Genomic DNA, 13,277 nt, shown 5'->3' on the forward strand with positions numbered 1-13,277 from the left:
GAACGTTCAAAGATCTGCTTAAGAATCACTCAAGTGAAACTAAATTGAAATAAAATTTGGGGTACTATTCTTTTTGCTTATTTATGTTAACTGACATTTAGTCTACATTAAACGGGTAAAGTCCAACTATTTGATAATGCAAGTAGGTTTTACGTCTTACTCGGTTTATGATGGTTAAATTGTATATCTAAATAAAAGTACCACAATTAGGTTTAATCTTCCGCGTTAATTTGTGATATGTATATAGTTGATTTGTATATATTAACTTACTTATTATTTACGGTTTTAAAGAAAGCATAACATGATTGCAATGATTATTACTATTGTGTTGGCTTACTTGGAATTAGCGTGTGCAGGTAATGAAATTATGATATTTGTTTAAGTGATAATTGATTTAGAAAATGAGCCTGTGTGTTGTTATGTATTCCTTTTAAAAATAACTCAAATGTTTTATCTTAACACAGATATTTCTAAATGTGATGACTTTAAATAGGATTATACAAACTAATTTCAAAATTTCAAATATTTAGAAAACCAAATGTTTATTTGTTATGAGACCTTTGTAATCTTTACTTGCATAAAAACATGCATATCCATTCGTGTTAGAATTACAAATGACTATTAAGTTTCATATATAAAATATAAAATATACAACTCAATAGTTCGTAATTTACTAAAGTCGGTTGTTTAAACCAACTTCAGATTTGTCTCCCTTTGTACGCACATTTCAACGGCGCGTTATAAAGTAAATGAAAGGAATAATTACCAACAGTTTATAATCAGTTTAAATCAACATTATACGGATCGTTGTTTAAATAAAGATAGACATGTATTTAAAGATTTATTTTCTGCGGGCAACATTTCGAAAGTTAAACATTACCCCATTTATTCAGAAAATGCAAATACAAATTAAAACAGATATAAAACAGTACACAAACTTAGTATAAAAAGTGTTGTAAATTCCCTAAGCATTGTAAATTGCATAAACTTTACTCATTACTCGACAAAAGTCTTATATGCGTACGTTTCAGTTCGCGTGATAATGTTCGGTTTATCTGAAGGCAATGTACCAGAGAAAGGCAGAGATATATCAATGCTATGTGAGGTTGAGATTTCAGCAGAGGATGGAATTCAAACATTAAACATATTGAAAGGAGACACAAAAAATGCTGACTGTTTTATGAATGCAGGAAACACACCATGTAGTAAGCTGTCGGGTGTTTCAACAAGATACGCATTCACAAACAATCAACCATCTGTGAATATCTTAATAACAAATTTACAAATAGCAGATGGTGGAAACTGGTACTGTGGTTTTCAAACGACAGGCAATACACTGTTTACCTTGATGATCTATTGTAAGTACTGATTATTACATGTATAACTTACAGCATGTAGAAAAGGTTTGTTTCATATGTGAAATATAAGCAATATCAGCATTATTTATAGCTAGTAATCACAATTGATGGTTTCGGAGCATAAAAATAACCAAAAGAAGACCTTTAAATATTTCGTTATCCTAAACATTTGGAGATCATTATACTCGCCAATCTAGTATGCACTTACCCTTTCATAACGCATCATTACTGTCTTTTTACAGATATTTTGCAAATATATATTGCGTCATCAACGGCAAGTCAATTTATTATTTAAGGTTATATTTTCTACAACCTTGAGTTAAAAAATGGCGAATAAATATGTTTAACAATTTTGGGTGATGAACGTTTGATTGTTTTAATTGTTTGACAAGCATTCTTCTAATTTATTAAAAGTCAGAGTTTAATGAACAGAAGATACATAAGACTTATTCAAAGTCACTTAACTAGAATATAGTATTATGCTTGTAAACGTGGGCTATTGTTAACGTCGCACATTTATTAGAATGGGTCAGATATGAAATAGAATCTATATAACAGTAATAATCAATCAAAAAGTAATGTAGAGATCAAAATCATACAAACTTCTACAGTTAGGGGTAATTAAGTCATAAGATATTACAACAGTTTTTTTTTCCGTAAAATACATTTCAAAATGCGGTAATTTTAGCAGCTCAACATAATAAACATAATATTTTAAGATGAACTGAAGCGATATCATTTTCTTAGCCTTTTATTATTCATTAATGTGTGTATGTATGCTTTGTCTTATCATCGGACTGTCATTAAAATGTTAATTGTTTTCGATAAACATAAAATATGTTGTTTTTGTTGTTAAAGCGTCTCCAGATAGTGTTGTATTGAGTGGATCACATGGACCAGAGGATCTATCTATAAAAGGAATAGATTTTACCTGCCAAACCTCCAACTGTATTTATCCAGCGCCGTTAAACTACCAGTGGTTTTACAAAAGTGTGCGTATATCATATACATTTGACAAGGTAAATTTATTCAGCAAGTAGAATACAATATTCGCAATAGTTTTATTTAAACAATTAAATCAGCGATATGTTTGTTATGCGATTTTTATATCGGCGTAAAATATTAAATTTTATAGAATTTAAACAGTACAGTTTGTGAAATATTTCAGAAATAGATAGATTGAAAGTTCTGCTTACGGAATTTATCGCATGATTCTCATTAACACATTATACTCAGCTCAATTTAAATGTGGATTTGAAACTGTATTGATATATAACAGTACAGTTTTGTCATTGATTAATATAGGAAAAACACTTAACTAAGAAATAACAATTGAGTTTTTTGCACCTTGTATATTTATATCAGTGTAGTTTTTTCCAGGGTTAACATTTAAAACGAAATAGTGAAAGGCACTAAACATAACATTTCCTTTGCTGATTTCTGCTAAAATGAAATTGTGATAAAACAGTTATAATATATGTTATAATATATGAAAATCGATAGCTACGTGGGTACGACACTGGGTGGGGCGATATCTCGGAATGTTTCTGGACTAACGACCTGAGGAATCTTGATAACAAAGAAAAACCACAATGTCGCATCAACCAGTGTTTATATTCTCGCAACTCAGTTGTTTCATATACTATAACTAGTACTCTATTAAACGTTGAGAGTAATAGATACCCCATGGTCTGCTGTTAAGCTGCGGTACAAATAGCAGGAAAGTGTCACTACGTAAATATTTACCGCATTTTTATATGCACGAAAGGGCATATTATGTTATACCCCCTCGCGTCCGTCTGTCTGGCTGTCTGTCCGTACGTACGTCCGTCCGTCCGTTAGCAATTTGGTTTCCGGAGCATAACTAAAGTTCCATTTGGCCCACAATGTTCAAACTTCATAAGATGATTGTCCATATTGGGTAGAAGACCCCTATTGCTTTTGGGGTCAAAAGGTCAAGGTCACTATAACCTTAAAACTGAAATCAGTTTCCGGAGCATAATTTAAGTTCCATTCGACCCACAATGTTCAAACTTCATAGGATGATTGTCCATATTGGGTAGAAGACCCCTGTTGATTTTGGGGTCACAAGGTCAAAGGTCAAGGTCACTATTACCTTGATACTGAAAACAGTTTCCGGAGCAAAACTTAAGTTCCAATTGACCCACAATGTTCAAACTTCATAGGATGATTGTCCATATTGGGAAGAAGACCCCCATTGATTTTGTGGTCAAAAGGTTAAGGGTCAAGGTCACTATATCCTTAAAACTGAAAACAGTTTCTGGAGCATAACTTCAGTTCCATTTGGCCCAAAGTGTTCATACTTTATAGGATGATTGTCCATATTGGGTAAAAGACCCCCATTGATTTTGTGGTCAAGAGGTTAAGGGTCAAGGTCACTATATCCTTAAAACTGAAAACAGTTTCTGGAGCATAACTTAAGTTCCATTTGGCCCACAATATTCAAACTTCATAGGATGATTGTCCATATTGGGCAAAAGACCCCTATCAATTTTGAAGTTGCTAGGTCAAAGTTCAAGGTCACAATTACCTTAAAACCAAAAACAGTTTCCGGAGCATAACGTAAGTTCCATTTGGCCCACAATATTCAAACTTCATAAGATGATTGTCCATATTGGGTAGAACACCCCCATTGATTTTGGGGTCACAAGGTCAAAGGTCAAAGTCACTTTTACCTTAATACTTAAAACAGTTTCTAGAGCATAATTAAAGTTCCAATTGGCCCACAATATTCAAAATTCTTAGGATGATTGTCCATATAAGGTAGAAGACCCCTTTTGATTTTGGGGTCACAAGGTCAAAGGTTAAGGTCATTATTAATAACTTAAGTATTAATCAACCTACAGCTGTAAAATTTTATAGGATGAACAGCGAATTCCCATGTCTTACAAATGCTTCATCCTTACTAAAAAAACACTTTCGGGCATGTAATGCTCCGCCTAGCGGTGCTCTTGTTATATATTATGAAGCCCGTAGGAAGCAACTTCAAGACAAACGTATTTCTATAAAAGTCAACATATCCTTTTCACTTAGCATCGTTTAGAATGATAGTATCTCAATTTCAGGGTGATACTTGGATATTGTATCAAAATTCTTCTCCTACACATTCAGACACAAAATGTAGTGGCAATGAAAAAGTGTATCATTCCACACTAAGTTTGGAAAGAAACACCGTGTGGCCATTACATCCAGTTAATGCAGATATCACAGTAAAGTTTCAGTGTAGACTGGATTTTCCAACCCTGACGTCATCGTTACAATCTGCTGATTCCCATAATGTGCGATATGCAGGTAATTAATGAAATATTAAGTAACAAAATGAGTTCTTAAACTGGAAATAATTGGTACGATTTCGATGAGATATAGGTGTTTCAATGTTACAATATGTCATTTTATAACGTCATATATAAAAATACTCATCAATGGTGAATTTTCAAAAAAAGAAAAACAATGAATATAATACAGTTCTTACTTATTATCACATTAACAGATGTTAACAGAAACAACTTAATGCGAGGTTATATCACCATGAATGTAAAAATGAATAATGACATTCTACGGTCTTTGGATAATAACAATGTGACTATTCTCGTGATGCTTGATTTGTCTGCTGCTTTTGATACAATTGATCACGGAACGCTCCTTCGCCGCCTTGAACGACACTTTGGAATTACAGGCAAGCCACTCGCATGGATGACGTCATACCTGACCGACCGATACCAGACTGTATGCATAAACAACAAACTATCACAGCCAGTCCACATGGAGTACAGTGTACCTCAAGGGTCTGTCCTGGGACCCAAGAGCTATGTGATGTATACGAAACCTGTCGGAGAAATCTGCCGTAAACATGATCTAAACAACCATTTCTTCGCAGATGACTCACAACTCTATCTATCCTTCAAACCAGTGACTAATATTTCAATTCAAGAGAATATAAACCGTATTGAAAGATGTCTTGAAGATATTGTAAGTTGGATGAATGCCAACATGCTGAAGCTAAACGGCGATAAAACAGAGTTGATCATCTTCTCATCTGAACATAACGCACAACCTGTTTCAGATGTTACAGTAACAGTCGACGGTTCGAAAATAAGCCAATCATCTACAGTGCGCAATCTTGGTGCATTTCTTGACTCGAACATGAGGATGGAACAACATGTAAATAATGTCTGTAGGAACTGTTATGCACAATTAAGACAAATCGGTCACATCAGACCCTATCTTACTGTTAAAGCAACCAAATCTCTAGTAAATTCACTTGTTACTTCTAGGTTAGACTACTGTAATGCACTGTTATATGGAGTCTCTAAGCAGTCAATGACCAAGTTACAACATGTTCAAAATACAGCAGCTAGAATTGTGACCAAAACACTCAAATATGACCACATAACACCTATCTTACGTGAACTTCACTGGCTTCCGGTAGAGTATCGGGTCGAACATAAAATTTTGACTTATACATATAAATCCCTCATCGATCAATCACCAGCCTATATAAAAGACATGATAGACGTGTACATCCCAGTCAGAAATCTGAGGTCCCAGAATAACTCAATGACATTAGTTGTGCCTAAATCTCGGGCAGTACGATATGGTGACAGGTGCTTCCAGACAGCCGCAGCGAAATTATGGAACGCGTTACCACCTGACGTTAGAGACTGTAATACCTTGCCATGTTTTAAGAGAGCTCTCAAAACACATTATTTCATAAAGTTTTATGGACGTTAGTTCATAAATCATCATACATGTACTACTTTTGCTATATTATCAGTGTTAATTTTAATTGTGCCTTGATTTTAAACTAAATGTGTCTGTATTTCTTACTATCCTTTACTGGTTTTAGATTATCATTATTGTTTAATAGGTTTACTTAATTAATGTTGTACATTATGTCTTATATATATATATGATTATGTTTTATCGGATTTATGTAAAGCACTCTTGAACATTTATTATTTATGAAAAGATTGCTATAGAAATGTGGTATATAATAATAATAATAATAATAATTAAACATTTATGTCTGGTTTAAAAATTATTAAGTTTATCTCTTGTCAGTTACATATATGTTCTCAGAAAATTTTGCGAAAAGAGCTCTTTATTTTCTCTGAGCGTGTTTTGAGAAAGCGAATATGTTAATTTTCTAAAACACATGTTTTAATATTATGACAAAGATAATAATTTAGTCTTTATTAAAACATTTGACTTTGAATTCCTCGTTATCCGCAAGTTATTTAACGGAATTAGCTTTCAACCACAATCCTTATTATTTCACAGTATTCAAAATATTATGCATTTATCATTATGTATCGTCTTTCAGTACAAGTAACGTCAGTCACTCTCAAAGATGAAAACAAAACTCTATCAAGTTCTGAAACAATTGTAATGATAAATGGATCAAGTAAAACATTTACATGTGCAACTTGCACTAGCAGACCTGTGTCAACAATTGTCTGGTATGTTGGATCAACTTCTGTACAACGCAGCACAAGCACAGCATTTACATACACTGCAGCACTTGAGGACAATAACACAACTCTGTGTTGTAAAGCATTCAACATTCAGGATGAAGCAAATGCTGTATCATCCACTACTCCAAGTTTCCGGATTTTAGGTATATGCACTTAAGATTGTTTTCTAATTCATACATAGCAGAGTCCGTTTATTTAAGAGAAGTATTGAGTTTATATAATTATTTAAAATTTTAATAAATGTCCATTTCTGATTTTACAAAATAACCATCAATTCAAAACAAGTTAGATACTTTAAATCCATGACTTTTCACGTGTTCGGAAGTAGTAGGGCATGCTTTATACATATTATGAAATACCCTTATCATCTGTAGGTCATACAAATACATGTGTTTCGGACTTGGTCATGCATAAAAGGTTCAGAAATAAAATAAACTTCATACTGAGGGGTAATTTCATAAAATTATGAAACACTTTTATCCTCAAACTTCTATGAAGCGTTCAGTGTGATCAGAAGTTTTAATTATATGTCTAAAATTGTGTTGGAACCCGTCTTTTATTTCAGAACGAACAATAGTAAAATCGTTCTACATAGGCCAGAATGAAAGCCAAACAAATGTTACATTTGACGAACATGAAGTTGATATTCAATTCACATGTGTCGTTAGTGGAATTCCTGCCTCAGAAGTTTATATAACTTTCAGAGAGGAAATTATTGCAAAGCAGTCTAATACAAATGAATTAGTTTACAACCTTCAAGATATTGGTTGCACTAAAAGTGGCATTTATGTCTGCAAGGGAATCGATGCTTTTGGTACTTCAACAAATAAGACGTCTTCTGTATATATAGAATGTAAGATTATATTCAAATGTTTAAATAAGTGCTGAATCTTTTTACAATACATAGTATATGAGGTGACTGGAAATTAAAATATTTCGTTTTTTCTCTTTACAGATACAAGTATAAATATCTGAAAAAAGTGATCAATTCTCAACACTTAAAAGTGCTGGACTAAATGATCCTGTAGGACCAGAAAAAATATAATAACACTGAAGAGTTATTTAACTATAACTACGATTTAATGTTCTTCTAATTTGCTTATATGAACATTGCCTCTTTAAATTAATGCTGAAATGTACGCACATTTAAATAGTTATTTTCAAAATCAAAATCGGTTTGTAAGTGTAATTTTGGTATCTAAGGAGGAAGGTATTATTTAAAATTGACTGATTGCATAAATGGTTGGATATCTATGTAGTACTTGTTTTTACAAATAATAGTTTTCATTTTTCTTTTCAAATACGCTTTTATTTATTTACTTAACAACAGGTTCTCCGCGACCATTACGACAAGTTTTTCACAATGTGACAAGCAGACTTGGAGTACCAGTAAGGCTCTCATTCATAGCTATCGCCTACCCCGACCCTGGTCCCAAAGGATTTTCATGGTCCAAGGAAGACAGGCATAATTGGGTTTCTTTATTGAGTAACGAAGATTTTCAAATTTCATCATCTGGATTGGAGACAAATTTAACAATCTTGAATGTATCTCAGGAACATTATGGGAAATATCGTGTAACTACTGTAAACAGAATCGGTTCATATGACCAGATAATGTTTTTATCAGAGACATCACAAACAGGTATTGTATTTATTGTCTTTTTTATTATTATTCTTTTGTTTGTATGAATCAAGCATTGTTTGCCTGTAATCGATTTACTTCGCTTTTTAGTTTCGGTGATCACCAACATTTTTGAAACAATAAAGAGACTGCATACATGGTGACATTAAGATTTGTGTAAAGTCGTTGGCGCCCAATGGCAGAAACGTTCTTTAATGTTCAAATATGCCATAATAATACAGTTCTCAGAGGTACATTATATAATGAATTACCATTAATAATACATTGTGGTCGAAAGTTGAAATAGTTATATATTCTAATGTGTTTAAAATCAGATCACAAAGCTGACACCTGCAAATGTGGTACAGAGACAACAACGTTCACAATGTCAATAATACTCGGGGTAGTATGTATCGTTTTGGTTGGATATGCAACAGGTCTAACCATATTGTATAGACGGAATATATCTAAGAAAGGTGAGCCTTTGATTTTGCAATAAAATATATTATTTTTGTGTATAAAAATATTAATCAAATATGCATTTTTTGTTCGTTTGATATTAAATCAATTTAGGTGCAGAAAAACAGCAAATAATTATTTATATTTTAGGTACATCATCTATCATACATGGATCTAACCCTAAAACGTAAGTCGTACTTTTATTTTCATACTTTCTTTCAATTTCTGCAAATCTTTACTGTTTTAATTTACTCTACTTTGTTTCGCAAGTCTAGTGTTGTTTATCGACATTTTTCTGTGCTTAAATTTTGATGTGTTACTGTGCTTATAAACATCAATCAATACTTTTTGCCAGTAAAACAAGTACAGTTTTATCCATCATTATAGATAGATAAATATAATAAATTCATTTCAGTGGGAATGACAACACGGGGAATATAAGCAATATTCTCGAAGTGGACCACTATGAAAATAATGCCGCAGAAATTGACGAGGAACCTTCTAAACTATATACAGAGCTTACACAGAATGTAAACGACGGAACAACGTATGAACAATTACAAAATTAAATAAGACGTAAACATATGGTTTCTTTTTCAGAATTACGCTACGGTTTACCTAAAAATGACGCTGACTACACGATTAACTATATAAGTTGTTATAACGTCCTTATTGCTTATGTTAAAACATTTGTAATTGATCTGTTGAACGTTATAATGCATAAAGCTTATCTAATAAATCTATCTATTCTGGTTTTGAGCTGGTATTTTCTGGTAGTTAATGAGTATATGAACATTTATGTAAAAGTTATTTATCATTACAATATTAAAGTGACATTATGCATATTTGTTTTTACTGTCAAACTAGCAGAAAGTAGTTGTATATTTCAAACGATTGACTATTTTAATGGTGATCGAACAATAATTGATGTTTAAAAAATGTTTAGTAAAAAAATTTGAAAACAAGCTGAACGTTTCAAATGGAAGGAAAATACTAGACATAAATAAAACAGGAAAGCCTTTTTTAAAAAAAACCTACACATGTACATAAATGTATATAAAATAATCTGAACCGAACACATTTGAAAAACACAGATACATACATGCGCAGTAGAAAAACACTATTTCAGAAATTAAGGTGTAGCAGAAGTCATTGCATAATATAACTATTTAACACAACATGACATTAACTGCTTATTATAACAGCTCCTACCATCGGCCAAGACAAAGCATTCCGTAAGAGACGACGCCGCTCACCGGCGTCGCCAATAAGAAACTCGCAAATTTTGACAGGTCATTTATAAGACGAAATACACTTATCTGATCACATTTTTCAATAATGTCAAATAAATTACTTTTGATTTAAATCATATTATTTATTTAACTCCATGCTTTTATATCAGATAGCATTTAATACTATTTGTTGAATAGTATCTATTATTTATTTTCGTCTTACAAGATAAAGATATTAAGTGTTTTATTTTTATTCATTTAGTTATATGTCATTTTTTACCTGTTTTCACTTCCATTCTTTCATTGCAATTATTTCGCCTTTAAACATTATATAAGCTTGAGGCAGGTTTTCCAAAAATAATATGTGCCTTGAATGTCAACATCATATTTAGCTTGAATTTCATTCTGTCCTAAATAGAACGATTTTACCGATATGCGTTCTGAAGTAAAAGACCGATTCCAATACATTTCTATATAATATATAATGAGAGTATTTATAACATGGAAATGTTAGACAAATGGGCCGTGACGTGACATGATATTTCAAACATATTGGTCAAATGACGTAATCATTGAAACGCGACGTCAGTATTCCTAATGATATGACGCGCGCTTTTCCAATCAGCGCTGTGCAGTTTTCAGTAAAAAAATTAATCTGATACATTGTATATCATTTTTCAGACATTTGCCACAATAAGCTTTTAAATCTGTATTAACATGTCAATTGCATACAAATAATACAGCCAAACAGAACATCGATATATATTTGACAGTGTCCGTAACATATTCTAACGAAAATGTGCATTCAAAAATATCTTTATTTGTATAGAAATATACAACTCAATACGGTCAAGTACGTTAGGTTCGTTTTTGGCCCATTCATTTTTGATTATTCCTTCTGTTTAACACCCGCATACATGTACGAGTATTAACATCATTTCAGCATATTTCGTGTCTGAAGTCAACACATTTTTTAATTCTATTGATCAAAATAACTTCTACATGTACTACACATCTGGCTATACAGCGAATAATGAACAAAAAAGCGATGGACGATTTGATCAAAAGGTTTTGTTTTCTGCTTTTATTCTGAATCATTTTTATTGCAATTTCACAGTGTTGTTATCTTTATCATACTGATATTTTAAAATAATAATTAAAAAGAGAGATACTGTATAAAATATGTTAATTAACTTAAAACTCGAACGTACTACCTGTCTCATCCAAAGCCCACTCAGCTATCGTTTCAAAAATAACTGTTGATAAACAATAAGATGTGAAGAGTATATTGCATTTTGTCATATTGTTTCGTTGTTATTTGAGACATACTCTATTAAATCATTGTAATAGTTTATAAGTGAAATTCTTGATTTTTATTTTAAAACCCAAATTACTTGGAGTATATCACTCATATTGTTGTTAACCGATTAAAAAAAAAATTGTGGCCTATGTATTAATTTATGATTCGTAAATTACCTTATAAATTGTGTTTTTCTTGTTCTGTAAAGTATATTTCTAAACTATGAGATTATTACTTGAATCACTTTACTAAAAAGAAATATAATGACTGATTTTACAGTATTTCTTTTAATTTACTATATTGCTACTACTGTGTTATCTAGTTTTGTAAGTTAATCGGAGTGTTAAACTGAAAGACAGGTACTGTATTTGTTTACATTGACAACTGTCCGTATCTTAGAAAGGGCAACAACCAAGATTAGCAGCGATGTCTATACGCCGTATTTCCGGCTTGGTAACTTGAATGCTGCTCGTCGTTATGCGATTGAGACCCTCGAATCAATAATTTCAATATAACAAGAGCGCATGACTCTTTGGCAAACAGGCCAATTCGTCAATTCTTTTGTTTGTTTACTGGGCTCTGTATGTATTGCACATAGGTAAAACCGGGCTATAACCAGAGCACGTGATTATGTCAACACATGGTTTTGGTCCCGTTATAACATGGGCAAAATAGGGGAAAATAGCCGATTTTATGCTATTATATCCAAAACCGTAATGTAAGAACATTTTAGATTCCAGTTTTGTTTGTGCATGAAGCAAATGAATGAATGAATGAATGAATGAATGAATGAATGAATGAATGAATGAATGAATGATGTTTTCAATCATAAGTATTTAAGGCTGTTTTCATAACTTTGCACAAAGTCGCTATAACTTATTGTACTACTTTCCCTTAGTAGTACCAATTCACGTAAAACAAATTGACCAAGAATTAACTCGTGCGTGTTCTTGTTGAACTTACTGCAAACAATGCATTCAAATTTAAAGTGGTTTATCTTATCTTTTAACTGTTAAATCTTAAAATATCTACTATATTCATAACATGTTTGCTGTAAAACAAGTTCTAACAGTCTTCTTTCCCTACATTTTCCAAGTAAATTACATGTATAAGACTTTCTGAAAATAATATAGCCTGAATCTTCAGCGAACAAGGCAAGCTGTAAATGCTGCAGTTACGAAGAAACTATTTTTCACTAAATGAACCAATCAATGGAAAAAAAAATGTTTTTCTACACATGGGGCTTTAATTATGGAAATTATATTAAATTACGACTAGAAAACATCCGTGTATCTATTTCCAATTGTACATTTCACATAATTTCCTATGATATTCCATGAAATGCAACACATGCTCCAAAAACAGAATGGGTAGGTCACATACGAGAAAACATGAATTAGCCAGTGATCCAGGTTTGTGTTTGTCATTCATCGTAAAATAAGTAGCTCAAACCAGGAAGTTCATTTAGTGAAACGATAAATGTAGTGTATTTTAAACTTCACATACATTGTCAAGTGGCCAAGTAAAATGTAAAAAGTATAACTAGCACAGTTGTAGTGACACATCGATGAAATAATTTGGTTTACTTTCAACTGTTTGGACTATTTACTTAACAATGTGTTTTATCAGATACAATGTACTTAGCTCTTCATTTGGAATTATCTTCTTCGTCATAACAGGTAATTAAATATAATTAAATATGTGTGTTAAAAATTTAATTTCTATTGTATTTTACAGTACAGTACATCAACTTGGAAAAGGCTTTGAATTTTCTCAGTAAGATAAATATGTGACTTGGAATACGTTGAACTT

At 32.0% G+C, this 13,277-nt stretch overlaps 1 protein-coding gene across 1 annotated transcript; it reads left to right on the plus strand.

Moving 5' to 3' along the window:
• Nucleotides 1-246: 246 nt before the first annotated feature.
• LOC132753505 (uncharacterized) lies at nt 247-9,705 on the plus strand. Its single transcript, XM_060743987.1, has 10 exons — nt 247-356; nt 1,032-1,358; nt 2,217-2,350; nt 4,445-4,670; nt 6,703-6,996; nt 7,419-7,706; nt 8,184-8,495; nt 8,810-8,950; nt 9,084-9,120; nt 9,349-9,705. Exons 1-10 carry the CDS (start codon nt 302-304, stop codon nt 9,500-9,502), a joined length of 1,968 nt encoding a protein of 655 aa, XP_060599970.1. The 5' UTR covers nt 247-301; the 3' UTR covers nt 9,503-9,705.
• The last annotated feature ends 3,572 nt before the right edge of the window (nt 9,706-13,277 follow it).

This window comes from Ruditapes philippinarum, unplaced genomic scaffold (genome assembly GCF_026571515.1).
Source record: "Ruditapes philippinarum isolate M1 unplaced genomic scaffold, ASM2657151v2 ctg4834_1_1_1_1, whole genome shotgun sequence".
NCBI lineage: Eukaryota > Metazoa > Mollusca > Bivalvia > Venerida > Veneridae > Ruditapes > Ruditapes philippinarum.

What these genes read in the sequence shown, in the direction of transcription:
- LOC132753505 (XM_060743987.1), top strand. Translation starts at nt 302, where the DNA reads ATGATTGCAATGATTATTACTATTGTGTTGGCTTACTTGGAATTAGCG. An exon ending in CTTGGAATTAGCGTGTGCAG is followed by an intron (nt 357 to 1,031) that starts GTAATGAAATTA and finishes CGTACGTTTCAG; the next exon opens with TTCGCGTGATAATGTTCGGT. An exon ending in ATCAGAGACATCACAAACAG is followed by an intron (nt 8,496 to 8,809) that starts GTATTGTATTTA and finishes GTTTAAAATCAG; the next exon opens with ATCACAAAGCTGACACCTGC.